General features: G+C 38.8%; 1 protein-coding gene across 1 annotated transcript in view; it reads right to left on the bottom strand.

Moving 5' to 3' along the window:
* LOC125156982 (fibronectin type III domain containing protein 3C1-like) overlaps window positions 1-27,596 on the bottom strand; it is a 79,933-nt gene that overhangs the window by 14,874 nt on the left and 37,463 nt on the right. The window contains 3 exon segments of the mRNA XM_047843258.1: window positions 15,100-15,269; window positions 15,723-15,932; window positions 16,278-16,552. Of these exon segments, the coding sequence (XP_047699214.1) occupies window positions 15,100-15,269; window positions 15,723-15,932; window positions 16,278-16,552 (655 nt within the window).

The following is a 27,596-nucleotide window of genomic DNA, read 5'->3' as shown; positions in this document are numbered from 1 at the left end:
CACCAATGGCAAAGCTAGCTAAGCCTACCCCTCCCGCCCCTGTGCACCTTGCAGATCATCCCCGGCTAATACGCCCTTGGGCAGATCTCCTCGAAGCAGCACCACAAGCCTGGCAGTGTGCAAGCAGCCCAGACAGGGGCCACACCACTCCACAGTGAGTCCTGACCCTGGGAGAGGGGAAGATAAGGTACACACCAGTCTGACTGTGGGCCCCACAGTGGGCTGGGGACAGACATCGGGTCTGACTGAAGCCCCGCCCACCAACACAAGTTTCTCCAGACAGCACAAGGGAAGTGCCCTGCAGTTGGGAGCTACCACAGGGACTAGCCAAAATGACAAAACGGAAGAATTCTCCTCAAAAAGACACTCCGGGAAGTAGCGACAGCTAACGAATTGATCAAAACCGATTTAGGCAATATAATGGAACAAGAATTTAGAACAATAGCCATAAAATTAACCGCTGGGCTGGAAAAAAGCATAGAGGACAGCAGAGAATCTACTACAAAGACCAAGGGACGAAGAAACAGTCATGAGAAACTAAAAAATTCTATAAATGAGGTGCAAAATAAAATGGAGGCGGCCATAGCACGGATTGAAGAGGCAGATGAGAGAATAGGTGAATTAGAGGATAAAATTATGGAAAAAGAGGAACCTGAGAAAAAGAGAGATAAAAAAAATCCAGGAGTATGAGGGGAGAATTAGAGCACTAAGTGATGCAATCGAACGGAACAATATCCATATCATAGGAATTCCAGACGAAGAAGAGAGAGAAAGGGGCTGAAGGTGTACTTGAACAAATCATAGCTGAGAACTTCCCTGATCTGGGGAAGGAAACAGGCATTGAAATCCAAGAGGCACACAGAACTCCCTTCAGACGTAACTTGAATCGATCTTCTGCACGACATATCATAGTGAAACTGGCAAAATACAAGGACAAAGAGAATTCTGAAAGCAGCTAGGGAATAAACAGGCCCTAACTTACAAAGGTAGACACATAAGGGTAGTAGCAGACCTATCTACTGAAACTTGGCAGGCCAGAGAGGAATGGCAGGAAATCCTCAATGTGATGAACGGATAAAATATGCAGCCAAGAATCCTTTATCCAGCAAGTCTGTCATTCAGAATAGAAGGAGAGATAAAGGTTTTCCCAAACAAACAGAAACTGAAGGAATTCATCACCACTAAACCAGCCCTACAAGAGATCCTAAGGGGGATTCTGTGAGTGAAATGTTGCAAGGACCACAAAGTACCAGAGACATCACTACAAGCATGAAACCTACAGACATCACAAGAACTCTAAACCCATATCTTTCAAAAATAACACTGAGTGTAAATGGACTACGTGCTCCAACCAAGAGACATAGGGTATCAGAATGGATAAAAACCAAGACCCATCTATTTGCTGTTTACGAGAGACTCATTTTAGACCTCAGGACACCTTCAGATTGAAAGTGAGGGGATGGAGAACTATCTATCATGCTACTGGAAGTCAAAAGAAAGCTGGAGTAGCCATACTTATATCAGACAAACTAGAGTTTAAATTAAAGGCTGTAACAAGAGATGAAGAAGGGCATTATATAATAATTACAGGCACTATCCATCAGGAAGAGCTAACAATTATAAGTGTCTATGTGCCAAATACGGGAGCCCTCAAATATATAAAACAATCGCAAACATAAGCAACCTTATTGATAGGAATGTGGTAACTGCAGGGGACTTTAATACCCCACTTACAACGATGGATAGATCATCTAGACACAGGATCAATAAAGAAACAAGGGCCTTAAAGGGTACATCGGATCAGATGGACTTGACAGATATATTTAGAATTCTGCATCTCAAAGCAACAGAATATACTTTCTTCTCGAGTGCATGTGGAACATTCTCCAAGATAGATCACATACTGGGTCACAAAACAGCCCTTCATAAGTATACAGGAATTGAGATCATACCATGCACACTTTCAGACCACAATGCTATGAAGCTTGAAATCAACCACAGGAAAAAGTCTGGAAAACCTCCAAAAGCATGGAGGTTAAAGAACACCCTGCTAAAGAATGAATGGGTCAACCAGGCAATTAGAGAAGAAATTAAGAAATATATGGAAACAAATGAAAATGAAAAGACAACAATCCAAACGCTTTGGGATGCAGCGAAGGCAGACCTGAGAGGAAAATACATTGCTATCCAGGCCTATCTCAAGAAACAAGAAAAATCCCAAATACAAAATCTAACAGCACACCTAGAGGAAATAGAAGTGGAACAGCAAAGACACCCCAAACCCAGCAGAAGAAGAGAAATAATAAAGATCAGAGCAGAAATAGACGATATAGAATCTTAAAAAAATGTAGAGCAGATCAATGAAAGCAAGAGTTGGTTTTTTGAAAAAATAAACCAAATGGATAAACCTCTAGCCAGGCTACTCAAAAAGAAAAGGGAGATAACCGAAATAGATAAAATCATGAATGAAAATGGAATTATTACAGCCAATCCCTCAGAAATACAAGCAATTATCAGGGAATACTATAAAAAATTATATACCAACAAACTGGACAACCTGGAAGAAATGGACAAATTCCTCAGCACCCACACACTTCCAAAACTCAAACAGGAAGAAGTAGAAAACTTGAACAGACCCATAACCAGCGAAGAAATTGAATCAGTCATCAAAAATCTCCCAACAAATGAGTCCAGGACCAGATGGCTTCCCAGGGGAATTCTACCAGACATTTAAAGCAGAGATAATACCTATCCTTCCCAAGCTGTTCCAAAAAATAGAAAGGGAAGGAAAACCTCCAGACTCATTCTATGAAGCCAGCATTACTTTGATTCCCAAACCATACAGAAAACCAGCAAAAACAGAACTACAGGCCAATATCCCTGATGAATATGGATGCAAAAATTCTCAACCACATACTAGCAAATCGAATTCAGCAGCATATAAAAAGAATTGTTCATCATGACCAAGTGGGATTCATTCCTGGGCTGCAGGCCTGGTTCAACATTCGGAAATCAATCAATGTGATACATCACATTAATAGAAGAAAATAAAAGAACCATATGATCCTGTCAATCGATGCAGAAAAAGCATTTGACAAGATTCAGCATCTTTTCTTAATAAAAACCCTTGAGAAAGTCGGGATAGAAGGAACATACTTAAACATCATCAAAGCCATTTATGAAAAGTCCACAGCTAATATCATCCTCAATGGGGAAAAACTGAGAGCTTTCCCCCTGAGATCAGGAACACGACAGGGGTGTCCACTCTCACCGCTGTTGTTTAACATAGTGTTGGAAGTTCTAGCATCAGCAATCAGACAACAAAAGGAAATCAAAGGCATCAAAATTGGCAGAGATGAAGTCAAGCTTTCACTTTTTGCAGATGACATGATATTATACATGGAAAACCCGATAGACTCCACCAAGAGTCTGCTAGAACTGATACATGAATTCAGCAACGTCGCAGGATACAAAATCAATGTACAGAGATCAGTTGCATTCTTATACACTAATAATGAAGCAGCAGAAAGACAAATAAAGAAACTGATCCCATTCACAATTGCACCAAGAACCATAAAATACCTAGGAACAAACCTAACCAAAGGTATAAAAGATCTGTATGCTGAAAACTATAGAAAGCTTATGAAGGAAATTGAAGAATACACAAAGAAATGGAAAAACATTCCGTGCTCATGGATTGGAAGAATCAACATTGTTAAAATGTCAATACTACCCAAAGCTATCTACACATTCAATGCAATCCCACGCAAAATTGCACCAGCATTCTTCTCGAAGCTAGAACAAGCAGTCCTAAAATTTATATGGAGCCACAAAAGACCCCGGATAGCCAAAGTAATATTGAAGAAGACCAAAGCTGGAGGCATCACAATCCCACACTTTAGCCTCTACTACAAAGCTGTCATCATCAAGACAGCATGGTATTGGCACAAAAACAGACACATAGACCAATGGAACAGAATAGAGATTCCAGAATTGGACCCACAAACGTATGGGCAACTAATCTTTGACAAAGCAGGAAAGAATATCCAATGGAAAAAACACAGTCTCTTTAACACATGGTGCTGGGAGTACTCGACAGAAATATGCAGAAGAATGAAACTAGACCACTTTCTTACACCATTCCCAAAAATAAACTCAAAATGGATAAAGGACCTGAATGTGAGACAGGAAACCATCCAAACCCTAGAGGAGAAAGCAGGAAAAAGCCTCTCTGACCTCAGCAGCAGCAGCAGCAGCAGCAGCAACTTCTTGCATGATACATCTCCAAAGGCAAGGGAATTAAGAGCAAAAATTAACTACTGCAAACTCATGAAGATAAAAAGCTTCTGCACTACAATAGAAACAATCAACAAAACTAAAAGCAACCGACAGAATGGGAAAAGATATTTGCAAATGACATATCGGACAAAGGGCTGGTATCCAAAACCTATAAATAGCTCGCCAAAATGCACACCCGAAAAACAAATAATCCAGTGAAGAAATGGGCAGAAAACATGAATAGACACTTCTCTAAAGAAGACATCCAGATGGCCAACAGGCACATGAAAAGATGCTCAACGTCACTCCTCATCAGGGAACTATAAATCAAAACCACACTCAGATACCACCTCATGCCAGTCAGAGTGGCTAAAATGAACAAATCAGGAGGCTCTAGATGCTGGCCAGGATGTGGAGAAACGGGAACCCCTCTTGCACTGTTGGTGGGAATGCAAACTGATGCAGCCGCTCTGGAAAACAGTGTGGAGGTTCCTCAAAAGTTAAAAATAGGCCTACCCTACGACCCAGCAATAGCACTGCTAGGAATTTGCCCAAGGGATACAGGAGTGCTGATGCATAGGGGCTCTTGTACCCCAATGCTTAGAGCAGCACTTTCAACAATAGCCAAATTATGGAAAGAGCCTAAATGTCCATCAACTGATGAATGGATAAAGAAATTGTGGTTTATATACACAATGGAATACTACGTGGCAATGAGAAAGAATGAAATATGGCCCTTTGTAGCAACGTGGATGGAACTGGAGCGTGTTATGCTAAGTGAAATCAGTCATACAGAGAAAGACAGATACCATATGTTTTCACACTTATGTGGATCCTGAGAAACTTAACAGAAGACCATGGGCGAGGGGAAGAGAAAAAAAAGGTTAGAGAGGGAGGGAGCCAAAACTTAAGAGACTCTTAAGAACTGAGAACAAACTGAGGGTTAATGGGGGGTGGTCGGGAGGGGTGGGTGGGTGATGGGTATTGAAGAGGGCACCGGTTGGGATGAACAGTGGGTATTTTATGGAAACCTATTTGACAATAAATTTCATATGAAAAAAATAAATGATGAAAAAAATAATGCCTGTTTTGGTTTTTAGTAAGATCTTATTACAAATTTTATTACTATTGTTTAATCCCTACTGCTATAATCTTCTGTATTGTACTTATATGGTACATCATACATTTGAAAGCGTTTCGCATACATTAAAAATTTTATTTCAGGTTCACAGTAACTGTGTGAAGAAAGGAGGGAAGGATCTTTATTTCATATTATTAGCCTCTCTACGTTTCAGGAAAACGGGGCTTAAATATGTCACAATAGAGTAAGGCAGTATTGTGATCTAAGTCATGTTTAATTCCAGTATATTCCAATTAGCTTTTCACTGAGAACAAACTACTTCATAATAGTGATTTGACTCATGTGTGGAAAGATAGAAACAACTGAATTTTACATATGAGAAGGAAAAAACTCAAAGCTTGAGCTTTCATGACTGTAAATTTGCCTTGTTATGTATTATAGAAAGCAGTTTATTTCACTGTTCAAACAAGGAGATTAAATTCAGTTTCAGAAATTACCAAATATGTACTAATTATGACGTATGAAATTACAAATTTGTAATAAATATGTACAAATATGTACTATTTACTAAATCCGTTTTTTAGCTTTACTAGTATAATTATACCTATCAGGTGATGTTTTCACGTATTAATCCATATCAGAAAATGTGAGATATAGCAAGGAATGGATACCATGATAAAGTGGAAGGAGAACTGTGATGGGGATCAGGAGCCTACAATTCCAATTTTGACTCTGTTACTGGCTCATAGTGTTCTTTAGTTAGGTTACTTACCATTTGGGGAGTTTGCTTGTTTCTATTAAAAAATGGCTGTGGTGATAGATTGATTGGCTGGATTAGTTTATTTCACAGATCTTTTAAAAAATATTTTTGAGGAAGTTGCGTCAAGATGGCGGCTTAGGAGGACGCTGGGCTCACCGCACGTCCTGCTGATCACTTAGATTCCATCTACACCTGCCTAAATAACCCAGAAAACCGCCAGAGGATTAGCAGAACAGACTCGCCGGAGCCAAACGCAGACGAGAGGCCCACGGAAGAGGGTAGGAAGGGCGGCGAGGCGGTGCGCGCTCCACGGACTGGCGGGAGGGAGCTGGGGCGGAGGGGCGGCTCGCCGGCCAAGCAGAGCCCCCGAGTCTGGCTTGCAAAAGCGGAGGGGCCGGGCGAACTGTGTTCCCACAACAAGCGCGACTTAGCGTCTGGGAAGTCATAAGTTAACAGCTCTGCTCGGAAAGCGGGAAGGCTGGAGGACAACCAGAGGGAGAGCTGCTGAGCCCCCTGACAACAGAGCTCAGTTTGGTGGGGAACAAAGGCGCTCGCCAGTGCCATCTCCCCCGCCCATCCCCCAGCCGAAATCCCAAAGGGAACCGGTTCCTGCCAGGGAACTTGCTCGACACCCAACTCTGCGCTTCGGCGGAGCCAAACCTCCGGCAGCGGATCTGACTCCTTCCCGCTGCCACAGGGCCCCTCCTGAAGTGGATCACCTAAGGAGAAGCGATCTAAGCCTGCCCCTCCTGCCCCCGAGCACCTTGCCTACCCACCCCAGCTAATACGCCAGATCCCCAGCATCACAAGCCTGGCAGGGTGCAAGTAGCCCAGACGAGCCACACCACCCCACAGTGAATCCCGCCCCTAGGAGAGGGGAAGAGAAGGCACACACCAGTCTGACTGTGGCCCCAGCGGTGGGCTGGGGGCAGACATCGGGTCTGACTGCGGCCCCGCCCACCAACTCCAGTTATACACCACAGCACAGGGGAAGTGCCCTGCAGGTCCTCACCACGCCAGGGACTATCCAAAATGACCAAGCGGAAGAATTCCCCTCAGAAGAATCTCCAGGAAATAACAACAGCTAATGAGCTGATCAAAAAGGCCTTAAATAACATAACAGAAAGTGAATTTAGAATAATAGTCATAAAATTAATCGCTGGGCTTGAAAACAGTATACAGGACAGCAGAGAATCTCTTGCTACAGAGATCAAGGGACTAAGGAACAGTCACGAGGAGCTGAAAAACGCTTTAAACGAAATGCATAACAAAATGGAAACCACCACAGCTCGGCTTGAAGAGGCAGAGGAGAGAATAGGTGAACTAGAAGATAAAGTTATGGAAAAAGAGGAAGCTGAGAAAAAGAGAGATAAAAAAATCCAGGAGTATGAGGGGAAAATTAGAGAATTAAGTGATACACTAAAAAGAAATAATATACGCATAATTGGTATCCCAGAGGAGGAAGAGAGAGGGAAAGGTGTTGAAGGGGTACTTGAAGAAATAATAGCTGAGAACTTCCCTGAACTGGGGAAGGAAAAAGGCATTGAAATCCAAGAGGCACAGAGAACTCCCTTCAGACGTAACTTGAATCGATCTTCTGCACGACATATCATAGTGAAACTGGCAAAATACAAGGATAAAGAGAAAATTCTGAAAGCAGCAAGGGGTAAACATGCCCTCACATATAAAGGGAGACCTATAAGACTCGTGACTGATCTCTCTTTTGAAACTTGGCAGGCCAGAAAGAATTGGCACGAGATTTTCAGGGTGCTAGACAGAAAAAATATGCAGCCAAGAATCCTTTATCCAGCAAGTCTGTCATTTAGAATAGAAGGAGAGATAAAGGTTTTCCCAAACAAACAAAAACTGAAGGAATTTGTCACCACTAAACCAGCCCTACAAGAGATCCTAAGGGGGACCCTGTGAGACAAAGTCCCAGAGACATCACTATAAGCATAAAACATACAGACATCACAATGACTCTAAACCCGTATCTTTCTATAATAACACTGAATGTCAATGGATTAAATGCACCAACCAAAAGACATAGGGTATCAGAATGGATAAAAAAACAAGACCCATCTATTTGCTGTCTACAAGAGACTCATTTTAGACCTGAGGACACCTTTAGATTGAGAGTGAGGGGATGGAGAACTATTTATCATGCGACTGGAAGCCAAAAGAAAGCTGGAGTAGCCATACTTATATCAGACAAACTAGACTTTAAATTAAAGGCTGTAACAAGAGATGAAGAAGGACATTATATAATAGTTACAGGGTCTATCCATCAGGAAGAGCTAACAATTATAAATGTCTATGCGCCGAATACCGGAGCCCCCAAATATATAAAAAATATTTTTTAGGGCAGAGTAGTAGGACCTAGGCTTGTTTTGTCCAATGAAAACACCTGGATAACTATCAAATCATCCATAACCCAGAAATGAACCCGAAGACTGACAGAAAATACTCTACAGTTAACGGGAGGGAAAAGCCACAGCAAAGAATGTAGGATGTGTGGAGACATGGTTTAGGGGAGATATGGATCACTAGTACTACATCGGGGAGGAACTGGTTGCAAAGGGTGACAGAGAAGCACACAAAGAGACATATAAAGAGAATGTTTCCCCAAAGCTGTTGGCGTGGAAAATGAGAGAGTTTGAATTTCTTGCAAGTGAGTTCCTTCAACCAGTGGTGCTTAAAGCCTGTAATTTTTGTTTTTTTTTAATTTTTAATATTTATTTTTGAGAGACAGAGCATGCAAGCATGGGAGGGGTAGAGAGAGAGAGAGGGAGACACAAAATTTGAAGCAGGCTCCAGACTCTGAGCTGTCAGCACAGAGTCCAACGCGGGGCTCAAACCCACGAACTGTGAGATCATGACCTTGAGCCAAAGTTGGATGCTCACCCAACTGAGCCACCCAGTTTCCCCTTAAAGCCTAGAGTTTTTAGGGTCAGTGGGCTTGAGTGGGATAGAGCCCTGGGGGCACTGTCCTGGTCCTGGAGAGATGGCAGGCAAACAACCCAGGGGCATACAGCAAGGAAACAGGGATATGAAGAATGCCTGGGGCACATGGAAGGGAGATTATTCAGTCTTCTTGGAGTGCTTCCCTGAGAGGCAGTCATTTATGGAGATGCCTCTGTGAACAAAGCAGCTGGATGGCACCAAGTTTCCTTCCCTGTCACTAAGCATAAACACAGAGCCACCTGCAGGAAGCAGCCCAGCATCTACACTGGTTGCCTAACTTGCTTACACCAAGCCCCATGCCCCTGTGCTCTGGCAGTGCTGCCCTTTTCAGCCAAGTTTGTTTCAGTCCCAGTGTGATGGGCCCTTCCCCTAGAAGACCAGCAGAAACCCTTGCCCACACCACATCATCCAATCAGAGAGTTCTGCAAGGCAGTCAGTTTTCGTAGAAGTAGTATCAGGTCTCATTTTTCAAGCAGACCAGAGCACATCTAGTTAACTCTCACCATATTCAGGCTAGAGCCAAAAACTGCCCAGACCAGGCAAGGGAGGACTGTGCAGATGACTTGTCTGAGGGATAAAGCAGCCAAAACACAAAAGCAGAGCACACACCAGAGACACTCCCTGACTTTCCAGATCTTGGACACCACATGAGCTCTTCTTCATAAAACCACTATATCCAGGAGCAGGAACATAACTGGCTTTTCTAACACAAAGAAGGCAGAGACTTAGACAAAATTCCAAGGTAGAGGAGTTTATCCCATATGAAAGAAAAAGATAAGGCCATGGGAGAGATTAAGTGAAGTAGATAAAAGTAATGTGCCTGATGGAGAATTTAATGCAATAATCATAAGGGTACTCACTGGGCTTGAGAAAACACTCGAAAACATCAGAGAGACCCTTACCACAGTGATAAAAGAGTTTAAAAAGAATCAGAAATGTAAAATCCAATAAATGAGATTGGATATAGGTTAAAAGCAATGAACAGCAGGCTACAAGAAGCACAGGAATGAATTAATGACATAGAAGAAAAAGTAATGGAAAATAATGAAACTGAACAAAAGAAAGAAAGAATTATGGAACATGAGAATAGACTTAGGGAAATCACTTATTCCATCAAATGTAGTAACATTCATATTATAGGAGTCCCAGAAGAAGAGAGAAAAAGGGGCAGAAAATTTATGTGAGGAAATAATAGAGTATTTATGTGAGGAAATAATAGATTACTTCCCTAATCTGGGGAAGGAAACAGATCGAGGAGGCACAGGGAACTGCCATCAAAATGGAAAAAAAAAAAAAGCAAGTCAACAACAAGAGATATTGTAATTTGCAAAATATAGTGATAAAAAAATCGTAAAAGCAACAAGACAAAATAAATCCTTAATGTACTATGGAAGATCCATAAGGCTAGCTGGAGATTTCTCAACAGAAACTTGACAAGCAAGAATGGAGTGGTATGGTATATTCAAAGTACTGAATGGGAAAAATCTTCAGGCAGGAATACTCCATCAAGAAAACCTATCATACAGAATAGAAGGAGAGAGAAAGAGTTTCCCAGACAAAACTAAAAGGGTTTGTGACCACTACACCAGTTCTGCAAGAAATATTGAAGGGGACTCTTTGGGTGGAAAGGAAAGACTAAAAGTAACAAAGACAGTAAAAGATCAGAGAAAATCTCTAGAAACAATGACAAAAAAGGTAATAAAATGGCAATAAATACATATCTATCGATAATTAATTTGAATGTGAATGAATTAAATACTCCAATCAAAAGACATGTGAGGATGGATTAAAAAAAACAAGATCCATCTATATGCCGCCTACAAGAGACTCACTTTAGACCTAAACTCACATGTAGATTGAAAGTGAGGGGATGGAGAAACATTTATCATGCAAATGGATGTCAAAGGAAAGCCAGAGTTGCAATAATTATATTGCACAAATTAGACATTAAAACGAAGACTGTAACAAGAGATAAAGGACACTATATCATAATAAAGAAGACAATCCAACAAGAAGATCTAACAATTGTAAATATTTATGTCCCTAACTTTGAAAAAACCCAAATATATACAACAATAACAAACATGAAGGAACTCATTGATAATAATACAACAATAGTAGGGGGCTTAAACACTTACATCAATGGACAGATCATCTATGCAGAAAATCAACAAGGAAACAATGGCTTTGAATGACACACTGGACCAGATGTTCTTAACAGATATATTCAGAACATTCCATCCTAAAGCAGCAAAATACACATTCTTTTCAAGTTCCCATGGGACATTAGAATAAATCAGATACCAGGTCACAAATAAGGCTTCAACAGATACAAAAAGATTGATCTCATACTATGTGTATTTTCTGACCACAACATTAAGAAACTTGAATTCAACCAGAAAAAAAGATTTGGAAAGGCCACAGATACACAGAGGTTAAACAACATGCTACAGGAAATCAAAAAGGAGGTTCAAGAATACATGGAAGCAAATTAAAATGAAAATGAAAACAAAATGGTCCAATACTTTTGGGATGCAGCAACAGTGGTCCTAAGAGGGAAGTATATAGAAATATATGCAGACCTTAAATATCAAGAAAAATCTCAAATCAACAACCTAACTTTACACTTAAAGGAACTAGAAAAAGAACATCACACAAAGCCTAAACAGAAGGAATATTAGAGCAAAAATAAATGATATAGAAACTAAGAAACAAACAAACAAACACACAAAACACAATAGAACAGATCAATGAAACCAGGGGCTCGTTCTTTGAAAAGGTTAATAAAATCAACAAACTCATAGCCAGAGTTATCAAAAAGAAAAGAGAAAGGACACAAATAAATAAAATCACAAATGAGAGAAGAGAAATATCCAACACCACAAAAGTATAAACAATTGTAAGAGAATATTACGAAAAACTATATGGCAATACATTGGACAACCTGGAAGAAATGGATAAATTCCTAGAAACACATAAAGTACCAAAACTGAAACGGGAAGAATTAAAAAAAAAAACTTCAACAGACTAATAACCAGCAATGAAATTGAATCAGTAGTCAAAAAATAGCCTACAAATATATGTCCAGGCCAGATGGCTTCACAGGGGAATTCTACCAAACATTTAGAGAAGAGTTAATACCTTTTATCAAACCACCAAAAAACAGAGAAGAAAGGAAAATTCCAAACTCATTCTATGAGGCCAGCAGTGCCCTGATACCAAAACCAGATAAAGACTCCATTAAAAAAAGAGAAATACAGGCCAATATCCCTGATGAACATGGATGAAAAAATTCTCAATAAAATACTAACAAACCAACTGCAACAACACATTAAAAGAGTCATTCACCATGATCAAGTGGGATTTATTCCTGGGCTGCAAGGGTGGTTCAGTATTCAGAAATCAATCATTGTGATACACCACATTAATGACAGAAAGGATAAGAACCACATGTTTATTTCAAGAGATGTAGAAAAAGCATTTGGCAAAGTACAACATCCATTTATGATAAAATCCCTTAAGAATGATGGGTATTGAGGAGGGAACCTGTTGGAATGAGCACTGGGTGTTGTATGAAAACCAATTTGACAATAAATTTCATATTAAAAAAAAAGAATGTAGGATTAAAGGGAACATACCTCAACATAATAAAGACTATATATATATATATATATATATATATATATATATATATATATATAAACACAGCTAATATCATCCACAATGGGGAAAACCTGAGAGCTTTTTGTCTATGGTCAGGAATAAGACAGGGATATCCACTCTCACCACTGTTATTTAACAGAGTACTGGAAGTCCCATCCTCAGCAATAAGACAACAAAAAGAAACAAAATCAATCCATATCAGCAAGGAAGAAGTCAGACTTTCATTCTTTGCAGATGACATGATATTGTATATAGAAAATACAAAAGAATCCACCAAAAAATTGCTAGAACTGATACATGAATTCAGAGAAGTCACAGGGTACAAATTTGATGTACAGAGATCTTTTGTACTTCTATACACCAATAATGAAGCAGTGAAAAGAGAAAGTAAGTAATCAATCTGATTTACAATTGCACTGGAAACAATAAGATACCTAGGAATAAAACTAGCTGAAGAGATGAAAGACCTGTACTCTGAGAACTGTAAAATGGTGATGAAAGAAATTGAAGATGACACAAAGAAATGGAAAGACATTCAATGCTCATGGATTGGAAGAAAAAATATTGTTAAAATGTGTATACTACCCAAAGCAATCTACACATTTAATGCAATCCCTACAAAAATACCACCAGCATTTTTCACAGAGCTATAACAAACAATCCTAAAATTTGTATGGAGGCACAGAAGATGCCAAATAACCAAAGCAAACTTAAAAGCAAAGCAAAGCCAGAGGCATCACAATTCCAGACTGAAAGTGATATTACAAAGTGTTAGTGATCAAAACAGTATGGTACCAGCATAAAAATAGACAGAGATCAAGGGAACAGAATAGAAAACCATGAAATAACTCCACAACTGTATGGTCAATTAATCTTTGACAAAGCAGGAAAGAATATCTAGTGGGAAAAAGTCTCTTCAACAAATAGTGTTGGGAAATTGGACAGCAACATGTGAAATTTATGTTTGTGTATGGACCAGTGTCTTACACCATACACAAACATAAATTCAAAATGGATGAAAGGCCTAAATGTGATACAGGAAACTATAAAAATCCTAGAAGATAACACAGGCGGTAACCTCTTTGACATCAGCTGCAGCAACTTATTTCTAGGTATGTCTCCTGAAGTAAGTGAAACAAAATTAAAAATAAACTATTGGGACTTCACCAAGATAAAAAGCTTGTGCACAGCAAAGGGAACAATCAATAAAACTAAAAGGAAACTTGCTGAAAAGGAGAATATATCTGCAAATGACATATTTGACAAAGGGTTAGTATCAAAATATACAAATACCTTGTAAAACTCAACATATAAGAAAAAGTATAATGGGCAGAAGACATGAATAGACATTTTTTCCAAAGAAGACAGTCATATGGCCAACGGGCACATGAAAAGATGCTCATCACTTATCATCAGTGAAATACAAATCAAAACTACAATGAGATATCACCTCATACCTGACAGAATAGCTAAAATCAACAACACGAGCAACTGGTGTTGGTGAGAATGTGGAGAAAGGGGAACCCTCTTACATGGTAAGTGTGAATAAAAACTGGTGTAGCTACGTTGGAAAACAGTATTGAGGTTCTTCAAAAGTTAAAAATAGAACTTCCCTATGATCCAGCAATTGCACTACTAGGTATTTGCCCAAAGGATACAAAAATACAGGTTCTCAGGGGGTGCATGCACCCCGATGTTTATAGCAGCATTATCAAGAATAGCCAAACTATTGAAGGAGCCCAAATTTCCATTAACTAGTGAATAAATAGCGAAGAAGTGGTATATATTTACAATGGAATATTACTCACAAAATGGAATGAAATCTTGCCATTTGTAAGGATGTGGATGGGACTAGAGAAGATTATCCTAAGCGAAATAAGTTGCCAGAGAAAGACAAATACCATATGATTTCACTCATGTGGTGAATATTAGAAACAAAACATATGAGCAAAGGGGAGAAAAGTGTGAGAATTAAATGACAAAAGAGACTCTTAACTATAGAGAACAAACTAATGGTTACCAGAGGGGTGGTGGGTGTGGAGATGGGTTAAATAGGAGAGGGGATTAAGGAGTACACTTGTGATGAGCTCTGGGTGTTGAAATCACTATATTGTAGACCTGAAACTAGTAGTATACTATGCATTTACTAACAAATTTAAATAAAATCCTCAAAAAGTAAAATAAGATTTTCAGAGTCTTATTAAATTTTTAATTGCCCCTTGAGCCCATAATTAAGTAACACAGTCTTTTGCTATTTTTGAACATTTAAAATAAACCTTACTGCAGAGTTTTATATATGAACTATTGGAGCTCATATTAATGCACCCTTCATTGTCTGGCTTATAATACTTACCTTTAAGTGCGGCTGGTGGAGTTTTGGTTGTAGTGAAAGTGTAGATACCAGACAGTGGTCCCTCACCAGCTTCATTGCATGTTTGTATTTTAAATTTGTATTGAGTATATTCACTCAGTCTGTTCACTTTGTGAGTCTGACAAGGTCCATGGTAAATTATAGAAAATCTGGGAGTGGGAAACAATATGGGAGAAGCAATATTATTAGTCAACAGTTATTCAAGTACACATAACTCTATTTATCTGACTTGAAACTGGTACCTCAGTAAGGCCTAAATAAATCAACTTGAAGCCAGGTATGTACAACATAAAAGGAAAAAAAATCAGGTTGTACATATCATAATGGCACGGTGTTGGCTTTCATATTCCTTTGGTAACTTCTATTCCCCGGTATTAATGTATGTTTTATAAAGGAAGAAGTGTTTTGGAAGAGGCAAAAATAGAGAGCTAAATTATCAGTAGGAATTTAAGAAAGTATGCTTTACATAATAATATACTGATTTCACATCTATCAGTTCATTGAAACCACTTTGGATTATAGGTTTCATAGGAAATTTTAAAATTTTAGAAATTTTAAAACATTTTTATTGTAATACATGTTTAATAGTACAAATAGCTTAACTGCCAGATCGATCTCCTATTAACAAATTGTAGCTTATAAGGTTGGAAAGTAATCCTTTGCTTGAAGAGTTACCCCATTTCAGTTTGAGGCTCTAGTGTCCATAGACCACACAATCAAGATGTGGAGGATCAAGTGGTAGTGGCTTGGTTTTGGTTCTTATTGATTGGCTAAAAGGGCTTAGTCCATAATGATTGATGGCTTGAATTCTGATTCTAGCGGTAAGAAGAAAAAAAATTAAACTTTATTAATTTGGGTTTAGAAAGGAAAATAAATTTCTACATTTAAGCTATGCCTCTGGCAACCCCATGAAAGAGTATTGACCATCATATTATACTAATAATTAGAGACAAATTTGTGAAGCCAAAATCTTGAATTTGCATAATCACTATTGACAAATTTTGATGAGAGACACTGGATTTTAGTAACGTCAAATTTTTCTGAACCAGTAAAATTCTCTTTCAAAAAATATGTAGACTATATAAAACATAGAGATGTAGACTTGTTTAAAATTCTCAAAAAACTTTGTGTCTACCCAAAGTAAGATATAAGCAACTTACATGTATGTGGTATCAGGCTGTAGGTTTTTCAGAAGACATTCTGTTACTCTATCAACAGTCTGAATTTTTCTGTCTCCGTATTCAATGTTATATCCAGTGATTGGAGAGCCATGGCAATCTGGTTCCTCCCATTTAATAGCAATGCAAGATGATGCCAATTTGGCAGGAACTTTGTTTTCAACTTCATGTAGCATTGGTACTACTGCTGGTACAGTTGCTGGTGTGGTTACTCTGCCAGTTCCTCCAAACAGTCCAACTCCAGCTACGTTTACAGCCTGAAGAAGTATACTCTGTTAGAGCTTCATTGTTATTTGTTTTGTGCATAAAGACAAGGCAATTTATTCATTTTTAATCACTTTATTTTATTTTTTTAAATACACAAAGTAGTTTATTTTTAATTCTTTTAATATGAAATTTATTGTCAAATTGCTTTCCATACAACACCCAGTGCTCATCCCAAGCGGTGCCCTTCTCAATACCCATCACCCACCCTCCCCTCCCGACCACCCCCCATTAACCCTCAGTTTGTTTTCAGTTCTTAAGAGTCTCTTAAGTTTTGGCTCCCTCCCTCTCTAACCTTTTTTTTCTCTTCCCCTCGCCCATGGTCTTCTGTTAAGTTTCTCAGGATCCACATAAGTGTGAAAACATATGGTATCTGTCTTTCTCTGTATGACTGATTTCACTTAGCATAACACGCTCCAGTTCCATCCACGTTGCTACAAAGGGCCATATTTCATTCTTTCTCATTGCCACGTAGTATTCCATTGTGTATATAAACCACAATTTCTTTATCCATTCATCAGTTGATGGACATTTAGGCTCTTTCCATAATTTGGCTATTGTTGAAAGTGCTGCTCTAAGCATTGGGGTACAAGAGCCCCTATGCATCAGCACTCCTGTATCCCTTGGGCAAATTCCTAGCAGTGCTATTGCTGGGTCGTAGGGTAGGCCTATTTTTAACTTTTGAGGAACCTCCACACTGTTTTCCAGAGCGGCTGCATCAGTTTGCATTCCCACCAACAGTGCAAGAGGGGTTCCCGTTTCTCCACATCCTGGCCAGCATCTAGAGCCTCCTGATTTGTTCATTTTAGCCACTCTGACTGGCATGAGGTGGTATCTGAGTGTGGTTTTGATTTATAGTTCCCTGATGAGGAGTGACGTTGAGCATCTTTTCATGTGCCTGTTGGCCATCTGGATGTCTTCTTTAGAGAAGTGTCTATTCATGTTTTCTGCCCATTTCTTCACTGGATTATTTGTTTTTCGGGTGTGCATTTTGGCGAGCTATTTATAGGTTTTGGATACCAGCCCTTTGTCCGATATGTCATTTGCAAATATCTTTTCCCATTCTGTCGGTTGCTTTTAGTTTTGTTGATTGTTTCTATTGTAGTGCAGAAGCTTTTTATCTTCATGAGTTTGCAGTAGTTAATTTTTGCTCTTAATTCCCTTGCCTTTGGAGATGTATCATGCAAGAAGTTGCTGCTGCTGCTGCTGCTGCTGCTGAGGTCAGAGAGGCTTTTTCCTGCTTTCTCCTCTAGGGTTTGGATGGTTTCCTGTCTCACATTCAGGTCCTTTATCCATTTTGAGTTTATTTTTGGGAATGGTGTAAGAAAGTGGTCTAGTTTCATTCTTCTGCATATTTCTGTCGAGTACTCCCAGCACCATGTGTTAAAGAGACTGTGTTTTTTCCATTGGATATTCTTTCCTGCTTTGTCAAAGATTAGTTGCCCATACGTTTGTGGGTCCAATTCTGGAATCTCTATTCTGTTCCATTGGTCTATGTGTCTGTTTTTGTGCCAATACCATGCTGTCTTGATGATGACAGCTTTGTAGTAGAGGCTAAAGTGTGGGATTGTGATGCCTCCAGCTTTGGTCTTCTTCAATATTACTTTGGCTATCCGGGGTCTTTTGTGGCTCCATATAAATTTTAGGACTGCTTGTTCTAGCTTCGAGAAGAATGCTGGTGCAATTTTGCGTGGGATTGCATTGAATGTGTAGATAGCTTTGGGTAGTATTGACATTTTAACAATGTTGATTCTTCCAATCCATGAGCACGGAATGTTTTTCCATTTCTTTGTGTATTCTTCAATTTCCTTCATAAGCTTTCTATAGTTTTCAGCATACAGATCTTTTATACCTTTGGTTAGGTTTGTTCCTAGGTATTTTATGGTTCTTGGTGCAATTGTGAATGGGATCAGTTTCTTTATTTGTCTTTCTGCTGCTTCATTATTAGTGTATAAGAATGCAACTGATCTCTGTACATTGATTTTGTATCCTGCGACGTTGCTGAATTCATGTATCAGTTCTAGCAGACTCTTGGTGGAGTCTATCGGGTTTTCCATGTATAATATCATGTCATCTGCAAAAAGTGAAAGCTTGACTTCATCTCTGCCAATTTTGATGCCTTTGATTTCCTTTTGTTGTCTGATTGCTGATGCTAGAACTTCCAACACTATGTTAAACAACAGCGGTGAGAGTGGACACCCCTGTCGTGTTCCTGATCTCAGGGGGAAAGCTCTCAGTTTTTCCCCATTGAGGATGATATTAGCTGTGGACTTTTCATAAATGGCTTTGATGATGTTTAAGTATGTTCCTTCTATCCCGACTTTCTCAAGGGTTTTTATTAAGAAAAGATGCTGAATCTTGTCAAATGCTTTTTCTGCATCGATTGACAGGATCATATGGTTCTTTTATTTTCTTCTATTAATGTGATGTATCACATTGATTGATTTCCGAATGTTGAACCAGGCCTGCAGCCCAGGAATGAATCCCACTTGGTCATGATGAACAATTCTTTTTATATGCTGCTGAATTCGATTTGCTAGTATGTGGTTGAGAATTTTTGCATCCATATTCATCAGGGATATTGGCCTGTAGTTCTGTTTTTGCTGGTTTTCTGTATGGTTTGGGAATCAAAGTAATGCTGGCTTCATAGAATGAGTCTGGAGGTTTTCCTTCCCTTTCTATTTTTTGGAACAGCTTGGGAAGGATAGGTATTATCTCTGCTTTAAATGTCTGGTAGAATTCCCCTGGGAAGCCATCTGGTCCTGGACTCATTTGTTGGGAGATTTTTGATGACTGATTCAATTTCTTCGCTGGTTATGGGTCTGTTCAAGTTTTCTACTTCTTCCTGTTTGAGTTTTGGAAGTGTGTGGGTGCTGAGGAATTTGTCCATTTCTTCCAGGTTGTCCAGTTTGTTGGTATATAATTTTTTATAGTATTCCCTGATAATTGCTTGTATTTCTGAGGGATTGGCTGTAATAATTCCATTTTCATTCATGATTTTATCTATTTCGGTTATCTCCCTTTTCTTTTTGAGTAGCCTGGCTAGAGGTTTATCCATTTGGTTTATTTTTTCAAAAAACCAACTCTTGCTTTCATTGATCTGCTCTACATTTTTTTAAGATTCTATATCGTCTATTTCTGCTCTGATCTTTATTATTTCTCTTCTTCTGCTGGGTTTGGGGTGTCTTTGCTGTTCCACTTCTATTTCCTCTAGGTGTGCTGTTAGATTTTGTATTTGGGATTTTTCTTGTTTCTTGAGATAGGCCTGGATAGCAATGTATTTTCCTCTCAGGTCTGCCTTCGCTGCATCCCAAAGCGTTTGGATTGTTGTCTTTTCATTTTCATTTGTTTCCATATATTTCTTAATTTCTTCTCTAATTGCCTGGTTGACCCATTCATTCTTTAGCAGGGTGTTCTTTAACCTCCATGCTTTTGGAGGTTTTCCAGACTTTTTCCTGTGGTTGATTTCAAGCTTCATAGCATTGTGGTCTGAAAGTGTGCATGGTATGATCTCAATTCCTGTATACTTATGAAGGGCTGTTTTGTGACCCAGTATGTGATCTATCTTGGAGAATGTTCCACATGCACTCGAGAAGAAAGTATATTCTGTTGCTTTGAGATGCAGAATTCTAAATATATCTGTCAAGTCCATCTGATCCGATGTACCCTTTAAGGCCCTTGTTTCTTTATTGATCCTGTGTCTAGATGATCTATCCATCGTTGTAAGTGGGGTATTAAAGTCCCCTGCAGTTACCACATTCCTATCAATAAGGTTGCTTATGTTTGCGATTGTTTTATATATTTGAGGGCTCCCGTATTTGGCACATAGACACTTATAATTGTTAGCTCTTCCTGATGGATAGTGCCTGTAATTATTATATAATGCCCTTCTTCATCTCTTGTTACAGCCTTTAATTTAAACTCTAGTTTGTCTGATATAAGTATGGCTACTCCAGCTTTCTTTTGACTTCCAGTAGCATGATAGATAGTTCTCCATCCCCTCACTTTCAATCTGAAGGTGTCCTGAGGTCTAAAATGAGTCTCTCGTAAACAGCAAATAGATGGGTCTTGGTTTTTATCCATTCTGATACCCTATGTCTCTTGGTTGGAGCACGTAGTCCATTTACACTCAGTGTTATTTTTGAAAGATATGGGTTTAGAGTTCTTGTGATGTCTGTAGGTTTCATGCTTGTAGTGATGTCTCTGGTACTTTGTGGTCCTTGCAACATTTCACTCACAGAATCCCCCTTAGGATCTCTTGTAGGGCTGGTTTAGTGGTGATGAATTCCTTCAGTTTCTGTTTGTTTGGGAAAACCTTTATCTCTCCTTCTATTCTGAATGACAGACTTGCTGGATAAAGGATTCTTGGCTGCATATTTTATCCGTTCATCACATTGAGGATTTCCTGCCATTCCTCTCTGGCCTGCCAAGTTTCAGTAGATAGGTCTGCTACTACCCTTATGTGTCTACCTTTGTAAGTTAGGGCCTGTTTATTCCCTAGCTGCTTTCAGAATTCTCTTTGTCCTTGTATTTTGCCAGTTTCACTATGATATGTCGTGCAGAAGATCGATTCAAGTTACGTCTGAAGGGAGTTCTGTGTGCCTCTTGGATTTCAATGCCTGTTTCCTTCCCCAGATCAGGGAAGTTCTCAGCTATGATTTGTTCAAGTACACCTTCAGCCCCTTTCTCTCTCTTCTTCGTCTGGAATTCCTATGATATGGATATTGTTCCGTTCGATTGCATCACTTAGTGCTCTAATTCTCCCCTCATACTCCTGGATTTTTTTTATCTCTCTTTTTCTCAGGTTCCTCTTTTTCCATAATTTTATCCTCTAATTCACCTATTCTCTCATCTGCCTCTTCAATCCGTGCTATGGCCGCCTCCATTTTATTTTGCACCTCATTTATAGAATTTTTTAGTTTCTCATGACTGTTTCTTCGTCCCTTGGTCTTTGTAGTAGATTCTCTGCTGTCCTCTATGCTTTTTTCCAGCCCAGCGGTTAATTTTATGGCTATTGTTCTAAATTCTTGTTCCATTATATTGCCTAAATCGGTTTTGATCAATTCGTTAGCTGTCGCTACTTCCCGGAGTGTCTTTTTGAGGAGAATTCTTCCGTTTTGTCATTTTGGCTAGTCCCTGTGGTAGCTCCCAACTGCAGGGCACTTCCCTTGTGCTGTCTGGAGAAACTTGTGTTGGTGGGCGGGGCTTCAGTCAGACCCGATGTCTGTCCCCAGCCCACTGTGGGGCCCACAGTCAGACTGGTGTGTACCTTATCTTCCCCTCTCCCAGGGTCAGGACTCACTGTGGAGTGGTGTGGCCCCTGTCTGGGCTGCTTGCACACTGCCAGGCTTGTGGTGCTGCTTCGAGGAGATCTGCCCAAGGGCGTATTAGCCGGGGATGATCTGCAAGGTGCACAGGGGCGGGAGGGGTAGGCTTAGCTAGCTTTGCCATTGGTGGTCCCCTGTGGAGGGGCCCTGCAGCACCAGGAGTAGACAGGGCTGTTGGAGGGGTGGATCCACAGAAACACAGCATTGGGCGTGTGCATGGTGCAAGCAAGTTCAGTGACAGGAACTAGTTCCCTTTGGAATTTCGGCAGCTGAACTCTGTCTTCCTGGGCTCAACAACTCTCCCTCCCAGCATCCTCTCACCCTCACTGCTCTCTGAGAGCAGAGTTGTCGACTTTTAACATTCCAGATGTTAAGTCCTGCTGGCTGTCAGAACTCACACAGTCCGGCCCCTCTGCTTTTGGAAGCCAGACTTCGGGGGCTCTGCCTTGCCCGGCACACTGCCCCTCCACCGCCCTGGCTCCCTCCTGCCAGTCCATGTAGCACGCACTGCCTCTCTACCCTTCCTACCCTCTTCCGTGGGCCTCTTGTTTATGCTTGGCTCCAGAGAGTACATTCTGCTAGTCTGCCGGTGGTTTCCTGGGTTATTTAGGTCGATGTGGGTAGAATCTCAGCAGTCAGCAGGACGAGGTGAGCCCAGTGTCCTCCTACGCTGCCATCTTCCATACTTCCTCTCTCTGGGTCCTCTATTCTGTTTCATTGACTTATGTATCTTTCCCTCCACTAATACTACACTGTCTTGATTACTGTAGTTAAATAGTAAGCTTTAACATTAAGTAGAGTGGTTTTGTCCACCTTCTTTTTCTCTTTCAAGATTGATTTTTCTAGGTCTGGTGACTTTCCAAATGAAAGTTAGAATGAGATTGCACATATCTATAAATAAACTTGCTGAGATTTCCATAGAAATTACATTAAACTTATAAATCTTCTTGGAGAAAACTGACATCTCTACTATATTTAGTCTTCCCATCTATGAACATGGTATGTCTCTTTAGTTATTTAGGTCTTTCTTGATTAATTAGCATTATGCAATTTTCAGCATACATGTACAGTATATGTTTTGTTGGATTTATACCTAAATATTTTCTTAGAAGTGATGGTAAGTGGTACTGTGTTTTTAAATACATACTTTATTTATGTATTTATTTATGTATTTGTATATGTATATACGATGTATGTATGTATGTATTTATTTATTCTTATTTCAAATTCCAGTACAGTTAACATACAGTGTTATAATAGTTTCAAGTGCACAATATAGTGATTCAACAATTCCATACATCACCTGGTGCTCATCACAAAAAGTGCACTCCTCAGTCCTCATCACCTATTTAACCCATAAACCCATCCCCTCCCCTCTGGTAAGCATAAGTTTTGTTTTCCATAGTTAAGAGTCTGCTTCTTTGTTTTTCTCTCTTTTTTTCCCTTTGCTCCTTTATTTTATTTCTTAAATGCTACATATGAAGGAAAACATATGGTATTTTTTTAACTAACTTGTTTCACTTAGCGTTATACTCTCTAGCAATTTGCAATGACATGGATGGAGCTAAAGAGTATAATGGTATTCTGTTTTGAATGTCTGTTTATACATGTTTGTTGTTAGTAACTAGAAATGTGGGTTATTTTGGGGGTGTTGATCTTGTGTCCTGCAACCTTGCTGACCTCACATATTAGTTCTAGGAGATTTTTGTACATTCCAGGTGGTGGTCTATGTAGATAATCATATTATCTGCAAAATAAGTAGTTTTATTTCTTCCTTTCTAACATGGATGCCTTTTATTTCCTTTACTCACCTTATTGCAATGGCTGAATTAAGATTAAGACTGATTAGAGCTGACATCTTTGCTTTGTTTTTGGAGGAAATCACTGGTACATATGATGTTAGCTGTAGGTTTTTTTGTAGATGCTCTGTATAAGTTGAGGAAGTCCCCATCTATTCCTAACTTTATGAGATTTTTTTCATCACTAATGGGTGTTGGATTTTGTTAAATGTGTTTTCTGTGTCAATTAATATGATCATATGATTTTTCATCTCCATCCTGTTTGTATAAAAAGTTACATTGGTTTTTCAATTTCAAACTAGGGTTGCATAGCTGAAATAAATCCCACTTGGTCTTGGTGTATAATTCTTTTTGTACAGTGCTGGATTTGATATGCCATTATTTTGTTGAGGGTTTTTTGCATCTAAATGAGTTATTGGTTTTTGGGGTTTTTTTCTACACTCTTGGATTTTGGTTTTAGGGCGATACTTTCCTCATAAAAGGAATTGGTAACTCTCTCATCTTTTATTTTCTGGAAAATATTATTTTAAATTGGTGTTACTTTTTCTTTAAAGACTTTGTGGAATTCTCCAGTGAAACTATCTCGACCTGCAGATTTCTCTTTCAGGGGCTTTTTAGTTATGAATTCAACTTCTTTAATGGCTATAGGGATATTCAGATGTCCATTTCATTTTGGCTGAGTTTTCTGTATCAGTTCTAGCAATATTTTTGTGGAGTCTTTTGAGTTTTCTATATATAGTATCATGTCATCTGCAAATAGTGAAAGTTTGACTTCTTCCTTGACAATTTAGATGCTTTTTATTTCTTTGTGTTGTCTGATTGCTGAGGCTAGGACTTCCAGTACTATGTTAGATAAAAGTGGTGAGAGTGGACACCCTGTTTTGTTCCTGACCATGGAAGAAAAGCTCTCAGTTGTTCCCCATTGAAGATGATACTAGCTATGAGTTTTTTAATATATGGCCTTTATTTTGTTGAGGTATGTTCCATCTATCCCTACTTTGTTGAAGTTTTTTTTTTCCTTTTTTTTTTTTTAAGCAAGAATGGATACGAGGCACCTGAGTGACTTAGTCGGTTAAGTGTTTGACTTTGGCTCAGGTAATGATCTCATGGTTCATGAGTTCGAGCCCTGCATCGGACTCTGTGCTGACAGCTCAGAGCCTGGAACCTGCTTCAGATTCTGTATCCCCTTCTCTTTCTGCCCCTACCCTGTTTGCACTCTCTCTCTCAAAATAAATAAACTTAAAAAAAACTAAAAAAAAAAAAAAAGAATTGATGCTGTACTTTGTCAAATGTTTTTTCTGCATCTATTGTTCATATGGTTCTTATCCCATTTTTTATTAATGTGGTGTATCACATTAAGTGATTTGTGAATATTGAACCACCCTTGCAACTCAGCAATAAATCGCACTTGATCATGGTGAATGATCTTTTAATGCACTGTTGGGTTCAATATGCTAGTATTTTGTTAAGAATTTGTACATTCATGTTCATAAGGGATATTGGCTTGTAGTTTGCTTTTTTAGTGGAATCCCTGTAGGGTTTTGGCATCAGGATAAGCTGGCCTCATAGTATGAGTTTGGAGGTTTTCCTTCAATTTCTATTATTTTTAGAATAGTTTGTGAATAATAGATATGAACTGTTCTTTAAATGTCTGGTAGAATTCCCCTGTGAAGACACCTGGTCTTGGAGTTTTGTTTGTTGGGAGTTTTTTGATTACTGATTCACTTTCATTGCTGGGTATTGACCTGTTCAAGTTTTTTATTTATTTCTGTTTCAGTTTTGGTAGCTTATGTGTTTCTAGGAATTTATCCATTTTGTGCAGGTTGTCCAATTTGTTGGCATATAATTTTTCATTATATTCTCTTATAATTGTTTGTAGTTCTGTGGTGTTGGTTATTTTTCCTTTCTCATTGGTGATTTTATTGATTATGGTCTTTTTTCTTTTTTTTTAAATTTTTTTAATGTTTATTTATTTTTGAGACAGAGAGAGACAGAGCATGAACGGGGGAGGGTCAGAGACAGAGGGAGACACAGAATCTGAAGCAGGCTCCAGGCTCTGAGCTGTCAGCACAGAGCCCGATGTGGGGCTCGAACTCATGGACCGTGAGATCATGACCTGAGCCGAAGTCAGACGCTTAACCGACTGAGCCACCCAGGCGCCCCATGGTCTTTTTTCTTTTTGATACGGTTGGCTAGGGCTTAATCAATTTTATTAAATTTTTCAAAGAACCAGCTCCTGGTTTCATTGATCTGTTCTGGTTTTTTTTTTTATTTGTTTCTATAACATTTATTTTTACTCTAATATTTGTTATTTCACTTATTCATCTGGCTTTAGGCTTTGTTTATGTTCTTTTTCTAGCACCTTTGGGTGTAAGGTTAGGTTGTTTATCTGAGATGCTTCTTGGTTCTTGAGGTTGGTCGTGTATTGCTATATATCCCTCTTGTGACTACTTTTGCTGCATCCCAATGGTTTTGGATCATTGTGTTTTTGTTTTAATTTGTTCCCATGTATTTTTAAAATTTCTTCTTTGATTTACTGGTTGACTCCTTCATTCTTTAGTAGCATGTTCTTTAACCTCCATATATTTGTGGTCTTTCCAAATTTTTTCTTGTTGTTGACTTCAAGTTTCATAGTGTTGTGGTTGGAAATATGCATGGTATGATCTCAAATGTTTTGTAATGGTTGAAGCCTGATTTGTGACCTAGTATGTATTCTATTCTGGAAAATATTCCATGTGCACTTGAGAACAATGTGTATTCTGCTGCTTTAGGATGTAATGTTCTGAATATATCTGTTAAGTCAATCTGGTCCACTGTGTCATTCAAAGCCATTGTTTCCTTGTTGATTTTCTGTTTAGATAATCTGTCCAATGATGTAAGTAGGGTGTTAATGTCCCCTACTATTATTGTATATTACCAATGAGTTCCTGAGTTCCTTCATGTTTGTTATTAGCTATTTTATATATTTGGGTGCTCCCAAGCTGTTGGCATAAATATTTACAAATTTTAGATCTTCTTATTGGATAACCCCCTTTATTATGATATAGTGACCTTCCTTATCTCTTGTTACTATATTTGGTTTAAAATATAGTTTGTCTGATATAAGTATTACTGCTCTAGCTATCTTTTGATGTCCATTTGCATGATAAATGTTTCTCCACCCCTCACTTTCAATCTGCAGGTATCTGTAGGTCTAAACTGAGTCACTTGTAGGCAGCATATAGATGGGTCTTGTTTTTTATCCATTATGACACCCTATATCTTTTGAGTAGAGTGTTCAGTCCATTTACATTTAGCATAATTATTGATAGATATGTATTTAGTGCCATTTTATTACTGGTTTTATCATTTCTAGAGATTTTCTCTGTTCTTTTCTAGTGTTTGTCACTTTTTGTCTTTCCTTCCCACTCAGAAATCAAGAAAAATCTCAAACGACCTAATCTTACTGTTAAAGGAGCTAGAAAAGAAGAACAAACAAAACTCAAAACAGCAGAAGGAAGGAAATAATAAAGATCAGTGTAGAAATAAATGATATATAAAGTAAAAAAAATAGAACAGATCAATAAAATCAGGAGCTGGTTCTTTGAAATGATCAACAAAATCAGTAAATTTCTAGTCAGACTTATTGAGAGCAAGAGAGAGAGAGAGAGAGAGAGAGAGAGAGAAAAGAGAGAGAGAACTTAAAATCACAAATGAAAGAGGAGAAATAACCAACACCACAGAAATAACAGGCAATTGTCAATGAATATTATGAAAAGCTATATGTCAACAAATTGGTCCACCTAGAAGAAATGGATAAGTTCCTAGAAATATATAACCTACAAAAACTGAAGCAGGAAGAAATAGAAAATTTGCACAGAACAATTAGCAGCAAAGACACTGAGTCAATAATCAAAAAACCCCAACAAAGA

The sequence above is a fragment of the Prionailurus viverrinus genome, chromosome X, assembly GCF_022837055.1.
Source record: "Prionailurus viverrinus isolate Anna chromosome X, UM_Priviv_1.0, whole genome shotgun sequence".
NCBI lineage: Eukaryota > Metazoa > Chordata > Mammalia > Carnivora > Felidae > Prionailurus > Prionailurus viverrinus.
The sequence above is the reverse complement of the archived record's forward strand: the minus strand, read 5'-3'. Positions and strand labels throughout refer to the sequence as shown.